The 23,581-nt window shown below is 34.1% G+C and overlaps 2 protein-coding genes and 1 long non-coding RNA gene across 3 annotated transcripts; 2 read left to right on the forward strand and 1 right to left on the reverse strand.

The window, feature by feature from the left end:
* Positions 1-59: 59 nt before the first annotated feature.
* On the reverse strand, positions 60-4,493 carry LOC111717894 (cytochrome c-type heme lyase). Its single transcript, XM_023493355.1, has 9 exons — positions 4,385-4,493; positions 2,975-3,126; positions 2,904-2,941; positions 2,207-2,255; positions 2,014-2,078; positions 1,798-1,869; positions 1,112-1,183; positions 569-680; positions 60-221 (listed from the first exon to the last, which is right to left on the reverse strand). The coding sequence occupies exons 1-9, from the start codon at positions 4,449-4,451 to the stop codon at positions 162-164; spliced, it is 687 nt and encodes a 228-aa protein (XP_023349123.1). The 5' UTR covers positions 4,452-4,493; the 3' UTR covers positions 60-161.
* Positions 4,494-6,693: 2,200 nt separating this feature from the next.
* On the forward strand, positions 6,694-23,219 carry LOC111717895 (cyclin-dependent kinase 12; the record flags this gene model as incomplete). Its single annotated transcript, XM_023493356.1, is given in 23 exon segments — positions 6,694-6,767; positions 8,878-8,951; positions 9,389-9,446; positions 9,935-10,002; positions 10,261-10,329; positions 10,849-10,961; positions 12,381-12,472; positions 13,800-13,861; positions 14,119-14,243; positions 14,838-15,056; positions 15,720-16,114; positions 16,639-16,771; positions 17,235-17,336; positions 18,098-18,171; positions 18,514-18,581; positions 19,139-19,252; positions 20,102-20,210; positions 20,508-20,659; positions 21,173-21,281; positions 21,743-21,879; positions 22,293-22,364; positions 22,884-23,009; positions 23,095-23,219. Coding segments are annotated over 14 exon segments (1,751 nt in total), but the record flags the coding sequence as incomplete, so codon positions are not given.
* LOC111717893 (uncharacterized) lies at positions 7,610-8,241 on the forward strand. The gene is made up of 2 exons (XR_002768950.1): positions 7,610-7,712; positions 8,200-8,241. It is a non-coding gene; the product is annotated as an uncharacterized LOC111717893 (long non-coding RNA).
* Positions 23,220-23,581: the final 362 nt, after the last annotated feature.

Here is a 23,581-nt window from a genome sequence, read left to right on the forward strand (position 1 = left end):
CCCTTTATCCTTCTCCACTCTAACATTATACAAACATGAGTTAGAATATTCTAATCTTATTTCTGAAAAAACAATATTTCTACTTTGGTATCTGATTATCTATGCAAGAAAATTTGTTTATAATAATTTGAAAAAAAGAGAAAAATTTCCACAAAAATAAATTATGCGCTCTGTTCCATTTCTCCTTCTTTCGGCGCGTACCGCCATCTCCACCAGGTCACCTAATCATAATATAAATCAATCAATCAACCATATAATCAATTTTACAAATTCTCAATTTAACAATTCTTAATCAATAACATATCAATTCTCAATTTATCAATTATCAATTCATTAATCCTTAATTCATTAATTCTCAATTTATCAATTCTCAATTTATCAGTTCTCAATTTATTAATTCTCAATTTATCAATTCTCCAATTTATCAATTTTCAATTTATCTATTCTCAATTCATTAATTCTCAATTTATTAATTCTCAATTTATCAATTCTCAATTTTACAATTCTCAATAAAATCAATAAAATCAATAAAATCAATAAAATCAAGTAAATCGAAGATGAAAGAGACCTTCATTCTATCCCAAACTGCGTCTAAAGAGTCTAGAGCAGGTCGCACATCAAGCTGGGCAAACCTGTGGGAGCCAGGATCAAGATCACCGTCATAATAATCAATTACGTACCTTCAAACAATTATATTTTAAGGCTGGGGTTCAAAAAAGGACTGTTCGTGATTACAAATTTACAATCAAATCAGAAAATTGGCCGTTCTATTCACAAACATCTTTAACTATACAATAGTCGTTAATTTATCTTGAAAAACGCGTATAATTCCGTGACTTAACTCCTTTAACCTTCAAACACACAATAATATATATATATATATATAAAAAGACTGAAAGCATGTTTTAAGGAACCCCCCCCCCCTTGTCGTCTTTTTTCCATTAGGAAAGTGCAATTCTGTCAATTTCCTTTTTTTCAAACTCTGGTGCCTTAATCAGGAAATCCCTTCTATAAAAATATAATCAAAAAATTATCTATTTTCAGATAAAAATGATTTTTAAAGAGGGCGGGATGAATTTAAAGAAAATATACACCCCTGACTCAAACTTACCTAACATCTTTTCCACATCGGTCAATAATCCAGTCATGACGATCAAAGGGTAGTTCATATCCCATCCACCCTCTAATTAACAATCAATCAATCAATCAATCAATCAATCATCAATTAACAACAGATGTAATAAAAGAAAAATGATCAAATTAATGGATGAACAATGTTGTTAGTCTATAAATTAAAGAATTAATGGATTTATTACACGATTAACAAATATTTCTCATTAAAAATCAAATCGTCTACAGAATTATAAGTAGAAGAGGAAAACAACGTATTTACAGAACAATATTCCGCATTTTTTCTCTTGTAAAGTAAAGTTGTTTAGTGCTTATGATTTTTTGAATTGTGATTCTGATCCCTATCTTGATCCTAGATTCTAGATCCGTCTTGCATAAAAATGGATCCTGATTCTAGATCCATCCTGATCCTAGATCCATCCTCTTGAAAAGTGGATCCAGATCCCAGCACCTGGACTTTTCTTTCACCAACAAATCCATAATTTTCTTCTTTTTTGGATTTTTTGTATTTTTTCTTGAATCACTATCCAATGATTAGGAAATTTATAATCGTATCTCATTAGGAAACACTCAATATAAATGTAATTTTTTTCATGTTTTTGTTTATATTTGCTGATGGTTCCGGATCCAACTAATATAGTTTTGTTTTATACGCGATTATGTTACCTGACTCGGGCCCTCGGTGAAAAATCCTTTGCTTTCCCGCCAAAACTTTTCAGTTTAGGATTCCCGCATTCTCTACTCAAAATATATTTTTGTCAACATTTATCTCCATTGCAATTTATAAAAGATAAAAATTTAAAAAACCCAAATACTTTTGAAAAATCGCCCCCCCCCCCCTTCTCATTTAAGTACTTCCTGTCAGGCTTCTTGTTTAATTACCTGGCATGAAGTGCTTCCCATTTTAGTACTTCTTGCCAGGCAGATTCGTTATTGGCGTTATGAATCTAGATAGTTCAACCATTGTGTAATCAAAACTAAAAATTATAATTATTAAAAAAGGATCTTTCAAAGGAAGTTCAGATTTCAGACTCGGAAGGTTTTAAAGTTTCGGAGTTTTAAAATGGTTGGTTTCCTTAATTATATGATCCATATCCTCCTGTTTAATATCATCGGGACCAAAACTAAATCAATCAATCAAACAGTTAGTAAAACAATCAATCAATCAACGGCCATATCAAATTGGCAACATGTACATCAACATTCAAACCTCATAGTTTATCTAAGAATCAAAGTGAAGACCAAGAAAGAAATCTCCAAAACGAACTTTATACGAACACAGAAATAATAGAGATATGAAAGGGAAATCGGCATGGAACCCCCAGACCGGGGTCAGGAATATATCCGGGTTCACGGCACCATCAATATGTCATTCAATATTAATCAATCAATCAAATAGGTAGGTAGGTAGGTAGGTAGGTAGGTAGGTAGGTAGGTAGGTAGATAAATTAGATATGGCTAGATACAGGGGACATTAACTTAACTGTATATTTATCTTTTATGAGAAATATCTTTCATTTCAAGCTGAGTAGAAAACAAAATACTGCATATATATTTATTAAAAATGAGAATAATTATATATTGAACCAAAAAATGTCAATTTTAGGCTTTCCATAAGATGTGAGAGTGAGAGAGATAGATATAAATAGATGAATTAGGTGAAGGTAGGTAGGAAGGTAGAATACATATAAAATACATAAATAGATAGATATATAGATATATAATTATCAATAAAGTACATAATTTTACATAGACATATTTTTTAAACTAACACTTTAATGACGGGATTTGCCAAGCCAACATTGGCCGTCTTTAATATATAAATAAATTATAAATATATTACTTTAGGTATAGATGATTGCTGCCTAACTATAGGAAGAGGAAAGGGTTGGTTAGGCGAAGGTTGTTGGTTGGGAGGAGGCATCATGTTGAGAGGATCCATATCTTTACCATCATCAGGCACTGCTAGCAGTACAGGGGCAGAACTCGGACACTCTGAGAGTAGATAAAGAGACTGTAGACATAATTTCAACTAACCCTTCTATTTAAAGAGTGACGTGTCCGATTTACAACAGTCCCCTTTAAACCTTTATCTGATCAATAATAAGGAAGATAATGTCATTTTTCCACGTTAAAAGTGTTAAATTCTGATAATTTCTGTATGGTTTCCTGCATTATAAATGCGTAAGTCACTTTTGCGAACTACCATAATAATTCTTTAAATTAAACATCAAATATTTCATTCATACTTACTTAGACTTATACTTTAAGGGTACCGTTGTGGATCAGACATTTCCAGCTTTGAATGGAGGGTCAATTGAAATGACGCCTACAGTTCCAAAGGGACTAACGACAAAATTTAAAACGACCTTTCTATTTAAACAGAGACGTGCCCAATTCACAATGGTACCTTTATCTGCGCAAAAACTACGTTTTTCTCTCTGTAAAGCGACTTTCTACAGCAGAAACAAGGAAGACAATTTAGAGAATTGAGATCTTTAAAAGATAGGAAAACAGCGTTATCTTCCTTCTATGTATACACTTTGCTTGTCTGTCTGTTTGTTTGTATCCAATAAACGTCAAAACGGCTAAACCGATTAGGGCCAAATTTTGTGTTGGACCTCACATGACCCCAGGGAAGGTTTATGAATGATCAAAATTTTAAAAATGTGTGTTTAAAAGTTTTTTATTTAGTAAAATTTTGAAAATATGCGAAAAATATCTTTAAATCTGCAAACTTTTTTTATTTTTATACTGTAAAAAGAGAAGATACAAATACAAATAAAGCCACAATTAAAAGTTTAAATAGAAGACGGACACGAAAAGCCTAGTTTTAGTAAATCCGATAAGGGTACCATTGTGAATCGAGCATGTAGCGCGTTTAATGAAGGGTCAATAAAATGATGTCTATCAGAATACATCGAATGCTTTAACATTTTAATTGTTTAACTAAGCGATATAAAGCATGCAATTGATGCAGAAAAGTTCATTCAGTTCTTTGTAAAATTTATCAGACAGTGTAAACCGAAATTTTATAATTGTGAACTTCAAATTGATATTCAGTGCTGCAGTGCTCAGCTTGTTAAATTTATTAAACCCAAACAAAAATTCTATTTTATATACAGGGTGTCCCACGAAACATGACAGTTGGTGAATAGTTTAAAATGACTTTTTCCATTATTTGTTCAGTTGTTTGATACCAAAGATCAATGAAAATATTATATGGGAGTAGGTCCATAAAAACAATATTAACCTGATTGCCAATCATCCTTTGCTGATTCCGCTGGCACCTCAGCCCGCAGATTCAGCCAATTAAACATTTTAAGTCTAAAAAAATAACATAATAGTTTATGTGACAAATTAATTTATTGTAAATAAATTTTTTTCTTTATTCTTTACAAATATATATGTAGTTCAAAAATGCATATTAAAACAAATAAACGATACTTAAATGGCATGTTTTGAAAAGCTTTTCACTTTTGAGTCTCAAATTCACCAAGATGTTCGTACAAGAAAAAAAATATTTTAAATGAATGTATAAAAAACTCTCTGAATGAATTTTGAATATTACTGAAAATTAGTAAATGTAGCCACTGGGCCTATACTTTCAATTATCAGGAGGGCCGGGGATGTAAATCTAGTCTTAATCACCAATAAAACAGAACCAAAACAAAATTTAAAAAAAATGAGAAATCTTGACGAGAAAATAAGAATTAAACTGCGATATCAAGGATCTTGAAAATCAATATATCCAGAGATTCAGATAATTTAGGCTATTCACCCATTTTTTCTTGATTTATCGAGCATCAAATTTCCGTTTCATTGGATATCGGAACACATCTTCATGTTTCTTCTTTTCGATTTTCATCCCAGTGAGCTTCGAAGAGCCCCTGGACTCAATCATATTGTAGATAACCATGAAGTACTTAACAACTGACCTACCCATTCTCAGCCTAGAACTGTTGTCCAAGTGGACCATCTCCTTAAAATCATCATCATTCCATAGTGATTCTCTGAAACCGATCATGCTCTCCATGATGTTTCTGGGACCGTACATATTGGGGTCTGAGGCGCGAGTCCTCATCCCCCAGGTGTGGAAGAGGGGAGCGTAGAAAGAACTGGAGGAATTGTTGTCCGCCCTGTTCAATTCTCGGATAAACCCTGTGAGACTGGATAAAGTCTCAAACCTGTTGTCTTGGACCGGCCTTTCCTCGCTAGGTAGGGCTACTACTTTAGGCGGATAAGGCGGAGTCGATACAGCAAAGGTACATTTATCCCCTGCTTCAGGAGCTCTCTTCAGAGAGATGACGTCCTTTTTGAAATTCTCCAGATCTTCCTTGATTTGCTGAAAGGTTCTTCCTCTCATTACATCGTTCAGGCATCCAACCAGCAGCACATCTATAGGTCTATATGACGAGCTAAACTCCGCCATACAGGCGTGATGCAACATTTTTATGGTAGCTCCGGGGATAGCAATGATGTCAACATGTATATCGTCTCCTAGGTAGGTATTCTCTCCTCTATTCCCCTGCCAATTGTCGAGGATGGATGAAGTGACTAGAACCGGATGCCGGATACCGGTTTTGAACGAGTGTGGAGTAGCTTTACAGGAGGTACAGTTATAAACAGCCCATCGGTTTGACTCAGAGAAGATCCGGGTGTCCTTTGACGAGTTATGTGTGTGGGAGATGATTTTACCTTTAGGGCAGACTGAGGAAGTGGTTTCAGAACAGATATTACAGTAACCTTCGGTGTGGCCATACTTGTCTCTGATCTGCTGGTAGTTCTTTACTTTAGATTTCATGAAAGCATAGAACTCACTTGATTTTCTACTCTTGCTAATTTCTTTCATCTGTTCTGCTAGATTTTTCCTAGGATTCAGGGTCTCTGCTGGATACAGATCTGATCCATATCCAGGTGGGATGCATGGTGGTGGTTGGCTTAAGTCTGGAAGTTCGAACCTTAGAGTTGTCGGAGATTTTCCAGGTCTGGGAGGTTTATGATACATCTGTAATATGAATGCAATTAATCTCTTCGACACTATTGATTAGAGTAAAAAAAACAACTTATTATTATTATGTAGAATACTATTATTTGCTTTTCGCAATCCACTCTATTCAAAGGTAAAAGTAATAAAATGAACCAAAATGAATCAAAACTGAAAAAATATAAATAAATAAAGCAAAAAATTTCAGATTGTATAAAGAAATCCTGACCCCAACGAAAATGATTGATTGCCTAAATGATTGATTTCTTTATTGATTGATTTCCTTAGTAATTGATTTCCTTATTGATTGATTGCTTTATTGGTTTTATTATCTTATTTTCACTTTATTGCCAATTGATTGTCTGACTGTTTGGTTTGCTGGTTAAATGATTATTGTCTAGATGAGGTTTGGTCTACAATTAGTTAATCTGTTCATTGGTTTGCTTTCTTCACTTTTTATTAAAAATTTGTTCTTCCTAAGCTAATACATTTTTACTTAATGAGGTAATTACAATTAATAAAATATCAATATTGACGCAAAATATTACATTTTACGCACTTTATTTCAGAGAGCGTAGACTGGAAGCCATCTCTACATTTTCGGACGCATCTGACGTTTCCTCCAACGATTTATCAGGACCTGAAGACGGTAGGAAAAATGGGCCCCCGCCCCCCATCCTATCAAATTTGTACATGGATCTTACATGTAACACATGTGCGGGGAGGGGGCCCATTATTTATTTGTCTTAAGATTTAAACATGAAAATTCAAATATCACTGTTTGAAATCTGATTTCAGTCAACTTAGAACCTTTTTCAGAAATTACATATTGTTCTTTTGGTCCATTTATAATACATTTCTTCGCTTTGGCCCGACAAGCATTGGTCTTAGGACGTCAAGGACGGGTAAATTAAAGTTTAGACAAAAATCTATATGACCCCCCCTCCCCCCTTCAATGTATCAAGGTAAATTCTGTTAAAATTTATAAAAATGAGCAGGAAGGGAGGGATGTTTGTGGTCAAAATATATTACCCTGCATTATTGGCAATGGTCATACAAGTCTTAACTCTAAGAAAGATCATATACGGATTTCTGTGCTCATTTCCCAGATGGGCGGCAAAAATTTTAAAATCTCTTTGCGAATTTTATTTGTTAACACTCATTTTGGAATTTGAAATCATGAACGGACAAAATTACGAGTGTAGAGAAATACAAACACAGGGTGGACAATCTTAAATTTAACTAATATAAAACAAGACATTCGTATGTATATATGTTGCGTATAGCCGGCCAAACGACTGGACCAATTGGGCTAAAATTTTTGGGGACACTCAGGGGTGGCCAGGGTGATATAGGCCAAAAAAGATTTTTTTTTCCAAATTTTTTTTTCTTCACAGTATCTTTTTTAAAATTTGTTTGTGCCACGGGCAACGCCGGGCCCTTTAGCTAGTTAACTAATGAGATCTGATTAAAGATGGTTCAAAACGATGACAAAACATTAAAGTATTGATTATTTTACAGATTTATTTAACTGTAGAAAATGTGAATCCTACAGTGAGTTAAACCTTCATCCTGGCTTCTTTATTGTATAAAGGTATTTTTTAATGAAAATATATTAAACTACCAAACTTCATACGATTTTTTGGCGGGTTTATTCGCTGAATTTTAATGATTTTTAAGTAAAAATAAATTAACTTTTGGATAATAAGAACTTCCAATAAAATATTTCTTCTGTTAAAAACTAAACGTTCATTTTGTAAAAAATTATGTTAAAATGTTTTGAATCCCTTTATTACCGTTTTATATTATTGATATTTTTGTTAAGGTTTAGTAATATAATTCTAGAAATGTAATTTCAGGGAGAATTCAGTTACGAAACCAGTTAAAAAAAAATGTGTAATTGAGTTATTTATTGCAAGACAACCTATTAAAAGCTCTAAGTAATAAAAGAAATGCAAAATTGTTCATATAAATATTTTCAAATAAAACGCTGTTATGGTCTGAATGACTTAAGGTGTACACTTTAATTTACGGAATAACCTCTAGTGTACGCAATAATGTACTGAATAACCTCTATCTAGTGAGGAATGGCCGGTGTGTCTGGAACCGGGGATAGTTCTTCTCAACAGTCAACAGCGGATATTGAACCAATGTAAGCAGGGGTTGGTTGGTGGGTTGGTGGGTTGGTAGAGCTATTGCTTATGAAAAGTACTGTAGATCTAATTTAAAGAGTTACATAACTTTATATAGAAATCTAATTAAGGAAGGTATCTTCGATTTTCCATTTAAAAATATGTTGAATTCTGTTTATTTCCTTTGATGTAACATAAATTAATCAATATAACATTTATTATCTTGAAGATAACGTAAACCAACTAATCACTTGGTTTGAGAAGCCACAGTCAAAAATATTAAAGTTTTAGTTAGAAAAGTAAGAATTCTCATTCATCCCTGATCAATGACCAGTCAATAGTTCCAATCAATGATTCCGTAATGAGTCTGACATGCCATTTTTTTTTAATCGAGGGTTTCTTGAAATTAAGTCGTTGTCAAGTCGCGTGTATGGGGGGGGGGGACTTGACCAGTATGTGGGACATTGGTCCTCTCGCGTGGCATGGCGTTCCTTTTTGGATTGCGTCCGTTCTAGAGAGAATCCTTATAGAGGTAAAGAAAAGAAATGAATGAAATTGCGATTTTCTAGAACTAAATAATTATTGTTTAAATTGTTTCCAGAAATTTATCAAATGATTTTATCCCAGGTGAATGTGATTCCGAGGAAGAACCTGGAAAAGAGTTTACTAAAACTCAGTTTAGAGCTGCTAGAATACGACAGGAAATATTATCTATTCAATTATTCAATTTTTTGACTAACTTGGACCCATGATTCCACGTTAAATTACTTAATTTAACATTCCGCTATGCGAAGTTTTTGTGAAAAAATTCTTCATTTTCATATCAGACGATAATTTATTTAAACAATGTTCTTAGATAAGAGTACTTCGACCAATTTCGCCTGCAAAACAACCCTCGCTCTAGAAGTTTTTTTTTGGCAAAATTGGATTTCAAATTCCTTTTAAAGTAGTTCCTTGTTTTATTAGATAAAACTTTTGTGTACTTGTCTGTTTCTTTTATTCTATATTGATACTTTATTTTTTGTATTCCCCTAATATTGTTAATAGTATTTTATTCGTCTTTAAATTGTTTAAAGATAGATATTTTTTTATAGAAATATTGTATACATATTTTTTTTAATTGAATTGAAATATATAGAGTTTGTTGTATAAGAAACCTGAGAAAAGGATATCTGTTATATCAGAGAAATCATTAGGAAACCTAAATATTCAAAACTAGAAAAAATATTCTAATAAAGAGACTGTACGTGTAATTTGAAACTTACCCTTTAAACCTGCATCTGAGTTGTAAAAGGAGGAATATAAGAAACAATAATTTCTGAAGGGTACCGTTCTTCGGAATTCTGTTGAGCTAAGTTACTCTTGACGTCAAAGGCATATTTAAATTCTGTGTTGATGATGGTTGAACAGAGTAAATAAAATAGGTGTTAGTTCCACATTTTAGTCTAAGTTGACCCTTTTCAGTTCTAACGATACAATAACCATCTAAATCAATATTTAAACTTGTTAAAAATTCACAAGAAAATAAACAAAACTTTAATGCGCATGCCGATAAGATTAAAAATTATAAAATTCTGCCTTCCCTTCCCAAAGAAGCTCAGATTATTTCTTAAGTAACCTTTTAAAAACATGTCCAGATTCTCGATATTTTAATTAAAATATTTTGAATTTCGGGGTTTTAAAGATTTTGTCCCACTTCCTTTAGAAGATATTTCCCCTGGTCGGGATATCGACGATCTACCAGAAACACAGGTTTTTTATCTTAATTGTTTCTTTTTTATTTATTTTGTATTTAAGAAAAAAATCTCATTCTTACTTTTTTTCACTGAAGAAATATTGTTTTTTGAAGAGCTTGAAACTTTAATATGAATTGATTGAATCACTCAAATGTTTACTGGATGATTTTAATCATTTTGTAATGTTTTTAGCTTATTTTTAAGTTATTTAATTCTTACAAATTTGAAAATCCTATTTCTTAAATCCCAATTAACTAAGAATCCCTACTTTAAGGATCCCTATACGGATTTTGTTCCCCCTGAGGCTCAAGAGGACTCCCCTGGTCACAGTAATCCCTTCCAGGTAAACCATTTTATTTTCATACGGATCCGTCCTGTAAAGAAATACATCCGGATTCGACTCAAGAATATTTCTTAAACTTTTCTAAATTCTCTTCTTTTATTCGCTTATTTTTACACATTTTTTGTATTGGTTAATATTTTGCTACTTTGATCCGGATCCGGAGAACCGCATTTTTACCTAGATCCGGGGAAAGCTTGAAAGGAACAAAAGCGTAATTTCAAGTCCCGATTCACAACGGTATCCTTGAAACCTCATCTCAATAACGTGGAAGACATTGTTGTTTATCTGAATAGTGTTAAAAAATGAATTTCATTATATTGAGGGGGGGGGATGAAAAATAAGACGTAAAAATTGCAACTTTTTTTCATTTTTTGTGATACTTTTTTCCTAAAAATTCATTTAAATTCCCATATAAATCATTTATTCCCCCCCCCCACAAAAAAAATTTGCGTTCCACACCAGCATATATTCTTTGATGGGGGTGGGGAAATTTTTGAGAAATTATGCATCCCTGTCCAGGAGGATTCCCCTCGGGAAAGACGTAAAGGGAAGAAGTTAAAGAAGGAGAAGAAGAAACGAAGAAGAGACTCAGAGGGCAGAAGATCTAAAGATACTAAACGTAGAAAATACAGGAAAATATTTTACCAAAAATAGAATTATTATTAGTTTTGTTTCTTCAAGTTGTTTGTATATAACATAGTCATTCATATCTGACCCCAAAAAAATCTTGGATCAATGTCCGAATTTAATGAATTTAAGCCGCGTCTTAAATCCGCCAAAAAAACCGGTTTCAATTAAGCGCCGGCTTAGATCTTGAAACATTGAATACAATTTTAAGTGAAACCAACCATATTTGAGCGGCGACTTAAATTTAAGCCGCCGCTCAAATTCTTTAAATTCTGTCTCAAGTGTGGATCCGGGTGACCAGTGCCTAGGATCAATTTCATTTCATAGGATCCGGTTGACCCGTGTCTAGGATCAATTTCATTTCATAGGATCCGGGTGACCAGTGTGTAGGATCAATTTCATTTCATAGGATCCGGGTGACCAGTGTCTAGGATCAATTTCATTTCATAGGATCCGGGTCACCAGTGTCTAGAATCAATTTCATTTCATAGGATCCGGTTGACCAGTGTCTAGAATCAATTTCATTTCATAGGATCCTGGAAACCACTATTAGATACGCTTATTTCTTCAACCAAAACACATTTCCAAAAATTTGTTCTTTGTGCTCGCCATTTTTTCGTGGAGAATTTTGATTCACTATTTAATGAATAGAAAGTTTTTTATGATATTTCACCAAAAACTAAAAAGTTATTTTAGATGTTTTGGCAAAATTTTGCAACTTGGATCCTGGTCCAAGGATCCGAATACTTGCAGATTCGGAGCTGAAAAGATCCTAAACACAGCGGGGTTTTCAGTTACCAAAAGGTTCCTTGTGACAATTAAATAAAGTAATACACCGCTCTCTGCAAAGTTTGCCTTTTTTATCTACTTTTTGAGAAATTAGGATTATTTTTTGAACCATATTGGCCCTAGAGAATCCCTCCTTTTTTCCTGCGTTTTAGATTCACCATTGAAATGTTTTGTAGGCTATACCCTTCTTTCTTATACATTTTGTAGCCGTAGACATACACATTTTAAAATTGCAACACGCTTGTTTCTTGTTTAAGTTTATTAGCAGTAATTGGCAACTGCTCGATTTTTGGGCGAGAGCGTGCACATCTGGGTTTGCAGTGATATCTTTGCCTCCTGATGATTAGAAAATCGGAGTTTGTTGCAAGAACTCAGTTCCTTTTAAATTAAGAACAAATAGTAAAGGATTTCGATTGCTTAAACCATCAGAAACTACGCTACAAAATAAAATTTTAAATTTAATTTTTCTAAAACTCAAATTTTAATCCCTTTATCTTTGCATCCTGATGCATCTAACTGCTCTGCTTATCAATGGCCCTATGGCCTCTTTCGTTGCAATTTGCAAAATATTTATCGTCTCTCTCAATAATTATTTCCCATTTTCCCCCCATGTAAAATATTGGTGTCCCGTCCAGTGATGAGGACCGGATTGTAGGAAGTCCTATATCTAGCGGTCCTGACGATATCACTACAGCCAGTCCTATTGTCGGCAGTCCTATCAGCTCAGGTCAGAGTAGGACATTTTAATGTTAACACTTTAGTGTCAGGTCAGAGAGTAGGGCATTTTAGAATAACACTTTAGTGCCTGATCAGAGAATAGGACATTTTAAATAACACTTTAGTGCCATGTCAGAGAGTAGGGCATTTTAAATAACACTTTAGTGCCATGTCAGAGAGTAGGGCATTTTAAATAACACTTCAGTGCCATGTCAGAGAGTAGGGCATTTTAAATAACACTTTAGTGCCATGTCAGAGAGTAGGACATTTTAAATAACACTTTAGTGCCTGATCAGAGAGTAGGACATTTTAAATAACACTTTAGTGCCTTGTCAGAGAGTAGGGCATTTTAAATAACACTTTAGTGCCATGTCAGAGAGTAGGGCATTTTAAATAACACCTTAGTGCCAGGTCAGAGAGTAGGACATTTTAAATAACACTTTAGTGCCAGATCAGAGAGAAGGCCATTTTAAAATAACACTTTAGGGGCAGGTCAGAGAGTAGGGCATTTTAAATAACATTTTAGTGCCAGATCAGAGAGTAGGGCGTTTTAAAATAACACTTCAGTGCCAGATCAGAGAGTAGGGCATTTTAAAATAACACTTTTATGTCAGATCAGAGAGTAGGGCATTTTAAAATAACACTTTTATGCCAGATCAGAGAGTAGGGCATTTAAAAATAACACTTTTATGCCAGATCAGAGAGTAGGGCATTTTTAAATAACACTTTAGTGCCAGATCAGAGAGTAGGGCGTTTTAAAATAACACTTTTATGCCAGATCAGAGAGTAGGGCATTTTAAAATAACACTTTAGTGCCAGATCAGAGAGAAGGCCATTTTAAAATAACACTTTAGTGCCAGGTCAGAGAGTAGGGCATTTTAAAATAACAGTTTAGTGCCAGATCAGAGAGTAGGGCATTTTAAAATAACACTTTAGTGCCAGATCAGGAGATTAGGGATTTTAAAATAACACTTTAGTGCCAGATCAGAGAGTAGGGCGTTTTAAAATAACACTTTAGTGCCAGATCAGAGAGTTGGGCATTTTAAAATAACACTTTATTGTCAGTTCAGAGAGTAGGACATTTTAAAATAACACATTAGTGCCAGGTCAGAGAGTTGGGCATTTTAAAATAACACTTTATTGTCAGTTCAGAGAGTAGGGCATTTTAAAATAACACATTAGTGCCAGGTCAGAGAGTTGGGCATTTTAAAAATTATAAAACTTGCTTATTTATAAACATTAAAGGCTCCTTTAAAGTTTGAATTGATAAATATTGTAAAACATCATAACGAAAAATGTTGATTATTTAAAATTATTTAATCTTGTTAATATTCCAGGAGAAGAAGGTTGGAATTCCAACACGAAATATCGTGATACCGAGCCTATTTTACACTTCAAGGTTAGGATTGGTTTGATTTGGTTTGGTTTTGATTTGATGGTTTGGTTTGGTTTAAACAGTCTCTTAAAAATGTTAAATTGAAAATGATGAATTGTGTGAACAAATGTGTGATTGATCGATTCTAAAAAATGAATCAAAAATTTATTAGTTAACTGACAAAAGGGGCTTTTTGTTTTGTTGATTTATTAATCTTATGGATTGATTGATCGATTGATTGATTGATTGAATTATTGATTGATTGATTTACATATATTCAGCACAAGGAGCCTCTCCTACCGGATCCACCAGGTTACTACCACACCCCTGGGAAGTATCTACCTAACCTACCTAAACCTACTCCCGCCAAATACCCCAGCCCTCCTCCCTACCTTCAATCCATCAGGTTAATATCTATCTATCGATCCATTTATCCATCTATCCATTTATCCATCTATCCAGCTATTAATCTATCTATCTATTCTATCGAGTATCTATCTATTTGTCTAACAATCTATCTATTAAACTGTCTATCTGCTATCTGTATATGTATGAGTTTGATGACCTGAAAACAAAATTGTCAATCAATCAATTATTCCACCGTTTTATTATCTATCTAGCTTTAACCTTGTTTTCAGTTAATTTGTAACAATTAATTAAGTTATTTCTAGTTTTATTCTATTTTCTACATTTCTGTCAAATGTTTGGCTATCAATCCATCTCTATTCCTTTTGCTCACAATTATCTATACATCTTTTCATCTTGTTATCTATTAATATAACAATTAATATCCTAGTAATACATGCAATTATAAGTTAATTCTAGTCTTATTCTATTTTATACCTTTTTGTCAAATCATTGGCTATCAATCGTGTTGCTTACTATTTTTGTATTGTTATCTATTATTGTAACAATTAATACATAAAAATTAAAGTTATTTCTTTAGATATTCTATTTGTTATGATTTTGTCATGATCATTGATCATCGTTTATTTTCCAGTCCACGTGGTCCTGGAAAAGTAGGACCAAGAACCCCCCCTCTCAGTCCACCTCCTGGACCAAGGACCCCATCACCTCGGGGACCACGTACCCCTTCTCAGTCCCCACCGCAGCGCAGGGGGCCCCGAACCCCTCCTGAACCCCCCACAGGGGCGCAATCCCCCCTGTCGTCTCCAGATTCTGAAATGAGCAGCAGATATAACGACTACGATAGATCCAGGTAAACTAACTCTAAATTCAGATTTAAGCGACTAATAAGAAAAAAAAAATTTAAATAAGTGTTTTTTATTGATTTATTGCAGAAAATACCAGGTTTTTCGAGTATTATGTGCGTATTTTGGCTTTAAAGCTTGGAGACGATCCAATCTGATATGGGACGCTCTGTACTAGTATACTGAAAGGGACTGACTACGCAATTTGAGTAACTCTTACTTTTATAATAACAATAATAATAATGCCAGAGATACACCAATCTTCGACTGAGAACAAATGAAAAAGAAAACTATTTCTATTCTAGAATTTTTCAATCCGGGTTTCTTTAACATTGTGACAATTAATGCAGCAGAGAAATTGCTGTTTTAGATCGGAAAAAAGCCCGATATATTTCTCATTATTGCTCAGCTAGAGGTTTAAAATATAAAGGGTATCGTTCAATAAGCCATAATTAATCCCAGGAAAAGAAATATTTTCAGAACAATTGCCTTTTTGACACTTAGAAGCTTAATTTAGAATTTTTACCACTTCTTTCATGATCATAAAGTTTTAGAGTAGCTAAATGAAACAAATTCATTTCTGTTTATTTTTGTTCCGGATCAAACATGGCTTTGAGCATTGGATGATGGGATGTCTTTTAATAATCAAATTAATCATAATGCTATTTTAGGCGGCATAGCCCAGGGAGAAAGTATCGAAGCCCAGAATCTCGCCGTCGCAGTTCAGACACTCGCCAATACTCCCCAGAAACCCGCCGATACAGCCCCGAAACCCGCCGATACAGCCCCGACACCCGATCAGCCACCCCGGAAGGCAATGAGGCACGTGGTACCACCCCCGACGGCCGATCGCCGTACAGTAGTCGGGCGCAATCGCCGTCAAGGCGGAAGCGTGGGAGTGATTGGGAGTCCTACGGTTCTACTCCTAAACGAAAGAAGTCCCGGGATAGATCTAAGGAACGAGAAGAGAAGAAGAAAAAAAAGAAGAAGGATAAAACAAAACAGAAAGATCTCTCAAAATCTCCGTCGCCAAGAAAGAAGCGAAGATCTCGCTCAGGCAGTCCAGGTAACATATTCTATATTATTTCGAATTTGAATCAATATTTTAAAAACGGCCCGTTCCGGCCAACTAACAGCATCACCTTTTCCTTTTCAACTCATTTTAAATTTTTACTTTTTTATCCCAGCTTATCACTTTCGCTCTACATGATTTTAATCAGCAAGTTGAAATTATGGATTTTAATTTATATCCAAATTCAACCATGTTTTTTTCACCAATTTTTTATATATTTCCTGTTCCTCAGTATTTAATGACCTATTCTTAACGGTATCTTAAAAACATTTATAGAGCAGAGTGCTGAAGAAATCATTGTTTTTCAATCTAAGAATTTCCAATATTAAATTGTGGGTTGTCGTTAAAAAATTAACTTGTGAATATACGCACCAGGGACAATGAAGAAATTGTCAGAATTTAACACGTTTGAAGATATCTACAAAAGATATTTGCTTCCTTATTGATGCTTAAATAACGGTAAAAACTGACGTAAATTCTGACATGCCTGTGTTCAAATTTTAATTGTTCTTTTCCAGGCCGATTCCAGAGACAGGAGGACGCACTGAAGCCCAAGCTAGTGGACAAGAACAAGATGAAGGACTTGTCCATCTTTGCCGAGATGATGAAGAAGAAGCAGTTGAGGGAACAACTTGAGAGAAATATGTCAAGGTGGCCATTTTGGGGGGATTTTTTTAAATGTTTTTAAATGTATTGAGTACTAGCTGAAGGGCCCCGGCGTTGCTTGTAAAAAAAACGTTGNATTAGTATTATTATTAGTATATGTTTTTTCTTGTTTTTTTTATATCATAGAATATTGTTAATATAACTTGTTATGTGTCTACAACATACTTCAAATGAAGTGATTACTTGTCTTCTAATTTTCTAAATCTTCCATCTTTGCAATCTGATGTCGCAGATCTTTGATTTGTCAATCTAAAAAGTCTGCGAGACCAAATAGTCTTAACTTTGTGAAATCAAGGTTTAACTCTTTTAGGATGCAAAGACATAAATATTTTAGAAATAAGAATAAGAATGTTCACTGTTCAGTTCCTGAACGATTTAGCTTTTTCATAACAATAATCCGTTTTCAAAATTGGTCAATCATCCTTCTGATTAAAACTCCATTTTGCAGGAGGGAGGAGGGGGGTCGAGAGGACGAGATAAAGGAGGAAGGGGGAAAGGAGGCTGGAGATAAAGTGGAAAGGAGATCATCCAACGGTTCAGAGGTTTCAAGGTACAAAATATTGTCGTCTTCACTCTTTCTTTTAATTATAAGCGATTTTATAATTTGTAGTTCTGTTATTACGTGTGACGGGCAATTTTTGGAATCAATGTAATTAGTTTTATTACTCCTTAATAATTAATTAGTTTATTCGCAGTTTGATTTATTGATTGATGTACAGGGATATTGCTGTCTATTTTCTGTAGTTCGTTAAAAAATGCAAGTTCTAGATCTGTCCTTTTACTCAAAGTAGACATCACTATTCACGCTTTCATTAGAATTTTAGCAGTATGATAAATTGATTGATGTGTTGGGATTACTACTGGAGGGCCGGACATGTGCAATTAATGCCTATTTAGTATTTACTGTAGTTTATTGAATAAAACGTGAGCTGTCATATTATGTTAAAGTAGAAATTAATATTTACTTATTCATAATTAGTTAGCATTATGATTGATTGATTGATCTACAGGCATAAGGGCCGGACCTATGAAATTAATGCATATTTACTGTAGTTTAATTTATAAACATAAGTTCGAGAGCGGTCCTATTACTTTATAGTAGAATTTGATATTCACTCATTCATAATTAATTAAAGTTTTAGCAGTACGATTTATTGATTAATATGCAGAGATAAGGGCCGGGCCTGTAGTTAACTGAATAATACTATAGTTCTAAAGCTTTCCTTATACCTCACAGTAGACTTCAAAATGCAACTCTTCATGATTAATTAGAATTTTAGCAGTATGATTGATTGATTGATTGATGCTCAGGGATAAGTCTGTGCCTAGTGAGAAATCGACGAAAACCAAATCTTCACGACCTTCTAAACTACCTGGACCTCCAGGTAAAAACTATTTTCTAATTGATTTAAGAGATTAAAAGGTTGATAAATTGAGCCTTCAATTAAGAGATGGATTGATTGATTTTAAAATTTATTATTTATGAGGCTGATAGGTTAATTGTTGAAATGAAGAAGTTCATGGAAGAGAAATTAATTTAGAGATTGATTGATGATTGATTGATTGTTTGATTAATATATTGCCAGATTGGGATGTGGATTGATTGAGTGAGAGATGGATGGATTGAGAAGTTGATAAATTGAGGTTGGGACGACAGATTGAAATGTGGATGCATTGAGTGAGAGATGGATTGATGTTTGGTTGATTGATTAATTGATTGTTTGTAGGTGGACTGGAGAGAAATCTAAATTCTCTGTACTCAGACTCTGACGCACCCTCCACCCCGCCCAGACAGGTAAGACCCGGAAATAGTTTCAAATAGTCTAAAAAGAAGAAATAATTTTTATTTTTTCACTTAACGATCATTTTACTCCTGAAGGTCGGAAAAAAAAGAGAAAATGTCCCTGTCCCTTTTTAATTCAGTCATTTCTAAAAATTAATTTTTATTCATTTTTAATATCTTTCATTTAGTTATTTAGGATAAAAAATAGTAAAGCATGTTTTATATAATGCCCCTGCCACTTACAAACATTCATTCATTCATTCATTCATTCATTCATTCATTCATTTTTTCATTTATTGATCAATTATGAATACATTTTACTGTCCCCGCCCTTTTTCATTTCATTCATTCATTTATTGACCAATTACATTTTTTATCTGTAGGTTAAAAAACAACAAAAGGAATAAATTTTTTTTAAATTAATCATTCGTTTTACTTGAGTAGGTTGAGATAATGTCCCTGCCCCTTAATTTATTCATTCATTCATTCATTCATTCATTCATTCATTCATTAATTTATTCATTCATTCATCTATTTATAGATCAATTACAAATACATCTTACGTACAGGTTGAAAAAGAGAAAAGAAAGTCTAAGATAATGTCCCTGCCCCTGCCTCCCCCGGAAACAGAGAACGGAGAAAAGTCCTGGAAGGATCGGAAGAAACCTACAGTCATTGGGAAGGTGAGTGTAATCTAATCATAATCTCTCTTAAAGGGAGTGACCGGCAATGTATGGTGGTTGAACTGTGATTGCAGTATTGTAGAGAAACGTTATAGGATTCATTTGAGACATATAAAACGTTTTAAAGATCTACAATCATTGAGTTTGAGCGCAAGGTCGACGTTCAAAATCATCAATTTGGGTGGGTACTTTTTGAGAATCGTTATTTTTTTAAATTATTAGTTCTTCAGTAAACTAATTAGTTACTAAAAAATTTCTCTTCAAATACTGCAATCTCAGTTCAACCACCACACATTGCCGTTCACTCCCTTTAAAGAGACTGTAGACGCAATTTTAAATGCTTCTACATTGATTGAGTTGCTTGTCTGATTCAGAACTAGTTGAACTGAGGCCGAATTAAAAAAATTTGAGACGCGGCTCAAATATGGTTAATTCCACTTTAAATTGTATTCAATGTTTCAAAATTTAAGCCAGCGCTCAATTGGTTTTTTTTTTATTGTGAACATCTAAACTTTTTTGTCTGATCATCAGTGAACTTCACTTATCACTGAAAATGGTGTAAAAACTTTACTTGAACACTGGAGTGTACCGTCTATACTGTATAGTCAACTCAGCTGATTGCATATTTTTTGAAAATCCCAAATATTGGATTTTAAAACATTTGGTGTTTTGACTCCCAGAAAGAAAATTTTAGCAATTAAGGGTTGAAAACAGCTTGCATACAAAGTTATTAACAATTACTTGAGTTTCTGCGGTATAAAATAAGGACCAGCTCCGTTAACATTGATCAGTCAAAGGCGTTAAAACTAAAAGTTCACGTAAAACTTTAAGTATTTATTAATCGTCTAGGTGGCCGCCGGACCAATGACAGAGGACGGCCGAGATTGGGGAGAACGATGTGTCGATATGTACAAAATTGTCGATAAGGTAACCATGAATTTAGCAGCCCAGGGGGGGGGTAACTTTTGATGATATGGAGAAAAAAANGGTCGTAGTCGTAGTAAGTGGTCGTAGTCGTAGTAAGTGGTCGTAGTCGTAGTAAGTGGTCGTAGTCGTAGTAAGTGGTCGTAGTCGTAGTAAGTGGTCGTAGTCGTAGTAAGTAGTAAGTAGTCGTAGTAAGTAGTAAGTAGTCGTAGTAAGTAGTAAGTAGTCGTAGTAAGTAGTATTATTATTAGTAAGTAGTATTATTATTAGTAAGTAGTATTATTATTAGTAAGTAGTATCAGTAGTAGTAGTATCAGTAGTAGGATTTGAGATTTGAGATTTGACTTGATTCCAGGGGATACTGAGCTGTTAGCACTGAAGAAGGTTAGGTTGGAGAATGAGAAGGAAGGGTTTCCTATTACAGCTGTCAGGGAGATTAAGATCTTGAGGCAGCTTAAGCACAAGAATATCATTAAACTTAAGGTTAGTTATCCTGAGGTCAAGGTCAGTTGTCCTGAGGATATTGTCAGTTTTCCTAAGGTCAAGGTCAATTATCCTGAAGTCAAAGTTAGTTATCCTGAGGTCAAGGTCAGTTATCCTGAAGACAAGGTCAGTTATCCTGAGGTCATGGTCAGTTATCCTGATGTCAGGTCAGTTATCTTGAGGTCAAGGTCAGTTATCCTTAGGTCAAGGTCAGATATCCATAGGTCAAGATCAGTTATCCTGTGGTCACGGTTAGTTATCCTGAGGTCATGGTCAGTTATCCTTAGGTCAAAGTCAGTAATTCTTAGGTCAACGTCAGTTATCCTGAAGTCAAGGTCAGTTATCCTGAGGTCAAGATCAGTTATCCTGAGGTCAAGGTCGAGGTCAAAAATTCTTAGATCAATACAAATCAAACTGCTCTCGCTAATTATTAAATCCGGCTGCTAATATCATTGCATCTGGTTTTCTAATCTATAATCTATCTATCTATTTATCTATGATATGTCTATCCAGGAGATTGTAACGGATAAGTCTGAGGCTGTGGATTTCAGGAAGGATAAAGGGTCTTTCTACTTAGTCTTTGATTTCATGGAACATGATCTTATGGGGTTAATAGACTCAGGTACTTTACTCTTTCATTCATTCATTCATTCATTCATTCATTCATTCATTCATTCATCCTTTCATTCATTCATTTATTCATTCATTCATTCATTTATTTATTCATTCATTCATTCATTTATTTATTTATTCATTCATTCATTCATTCATTCATTCATTTATTCATCCTTCCTTCCACCCACCCATTCATCCACGTATCCATTCCCTCTTCCCCTTTTTCCCTTCCCTCTTCCCATTTGTCCCTTCCTTCTTTCCATTTTTCCTTCCCTCTTCCCCTTTTCCATTCCCTTTTCCCCCTTCCCTTTTTCCTTTTCCCCTTCCATTTTTCCCTTTCCCCTTCCTTCCCCCTTTTTCCTTCTTTCTTTATTTTTTTCCCCCAACCCCAATGAAAGGTCATATTTATAAATATACATTATACACCCCTGGGCGGCTATATTCTATATTTGTAATATATCTATTAAGGTTTGGTAACCTTCACTGCTGAACTAAACTCTAGTATAATGAGGCAGCTGATGGAAGGGTTGGCCTACTGTCATGCTCATAACTTCCTTCACAGGGATATCAAGTGTTCTAATATACTGATGAACAATAGGGGACAGGTACTATACTTAAATTAATTTGGGCCAAGTCCGATTCACAACGGTACCATTTAAACATTTGTCTGATCAAAAACGTAGTTTGTTTAGGTGGACAGAAGTTTTAATTTCCGTTAGAAAACCCACTATTAGAAATATTTCATTTTCAGAGATAAAAACATTGTTGACTTATTTCATTCCTGATCTGACAAAGTTTGAAAGGAATTTCTGTAATTCATACGTGTCTTGTTGTAGTGAACATTATTGTTATTGTTATTGTTATTATTTTCCAATTATTATTATTATTATTTTTCTGCTTATTGTTATTGTAATTATTGTTGTTGTTATTAATACTATTATTCCACTTGTTATTGTTATTGTTATTGTTCTTCTTATTGTTATTGTTAGTGTTAATGTTAATGTTATTGTTATTTTAGGTGAAATTGGCAGATTTCGGTTTGGCTCGACTTTACAATGCTGAGGATAAAGAAAGACCGTACACTAACAAGGTAAAGAAAGACCGTACACTAACAAGGTTAAGAAAGACAGTACACTAACAAGGTAAAGAAAGACCGTACACTAACAAGGTAAAGCTTTAATTAACATTTTAACAATGTCTCCCATGTTGTCATGTAGGGATACCTGAAAGGAACTGTAACAGTAAATTCAAGTGCTTTTCCATCGATTTTTCTGTTTTCAATGGGTGGATTTCAAAAAATTTCAAAACTCAATTTTGGGCGAAGAAATTCTTAATTTTGACTGAACGTAAGCTTTCCTTTGGGTCATGTGAGCCCAAAAAATCTTGCCTTATCTGTTCATTGGTTTTTGATATTATTGGATAAAAACCAAACCATATCAAATATTTTATTCTGGACTAACCAGGTCTCTTTTGGTTCGGCTTCTTCAATGGATACAAACCAAAAGATTTTCTAGGTGATAACCCTATGGTATCGACCCCCTGAATTACTACTAGGAGAAGATATATATGGTCCTCCTATCATGTTTGTATACATACTAAACTATTCTAGGTGATAACCCTATGGTACCGACCCCCTGAACTACTGCTAGGAGAGGAGAGGTATGGTCCTGCTATTGATGTTTGGTCCTGTGGTTGTATTCTCGGAGAGTTATTTGTCAAAAAACCACTCTTCCAGGTAAAACCTTTCCAGTTGATTTCAAAATGTTTCATTTTTTTCTATCTATCTATCCATCTATCTATCTATTTTCTATTATAAATAGGCTAATGAGGAGTTTGCCCAGCTAATGGTAATATCTCGAATGTGTGGCACCCCCTGCCCGGCAGCTTGGCCTGATGTCATCAATCTACCTGGGTTTCAAACCCTCAAACCTAAGAAGCAGTATAAGTAGGAATTTTATTTTGTACATGGGTCCATATAAGTTTGTGGACTACAAGGACGACATAATAATTTTGAAATAATAAAATAAACACCGCATAGCAATTGCTCACCCATTACTAAGAAAATTAGTTTATTTTGAAGATAAAACATCTGTACAAGCTTTACTGATGATGTCGTAACCTAAACGTTTGAGAAATAAGGAAATCTTTAAAATTAAAAATTCTATGAAGATAAAGTCGTAACACTTTATCATTTAAAAAGTGTCTTAAGATAAAGTCATGACACCGAAATCTTTATTATTCAAAAGTTTATGTAGATTGTAGATTAAATCCAGGGGCGTACGAGAGCATTTGTGTAGGGGGGGGGGG

This window comes from Eurytemora carolleeae, unplaced genomic scaffold (genome assembly GCF_000591075.1).
Source record: "Eurytemora carolleeae unplaced genomic scaffold, Eaff_2.0 scaffold1570, whole genome shotgun sequence".
NCBI lineage: Eukaryota > Metazoa > Arthropoda > Copepoda > Calanoida > Temoridae > Eurytemora > Eurytemora carolleeae.

What these genes read in the sequence shown, in the direction of transcription:
- LOC111717894 (XM_023493355.1), bottom strand. Translation starts at nt 4,451, where the DNA reads ATGTTTAATTGGCTGAATCTGCGGGCTGAGGTGCCAGCGGAATCAGCA. An exon ending in AGCAATCATCTATACCTAAA is followed by an intron (nt 2,942 to 2,974) that starts GTAATATATTTA and finishes TATATATTAAAG; the next exon opens with ACGGCCAATGTTGGCTTGGC. An exon ending in ATATGGATCATATAATTAAG is followed by an intron (nt 2,079 to 2,206) that starts GAAACCAACCAT and finishes TGAACTATCTAG; the next exon opens with ATTCATAACGCCAATAACGA.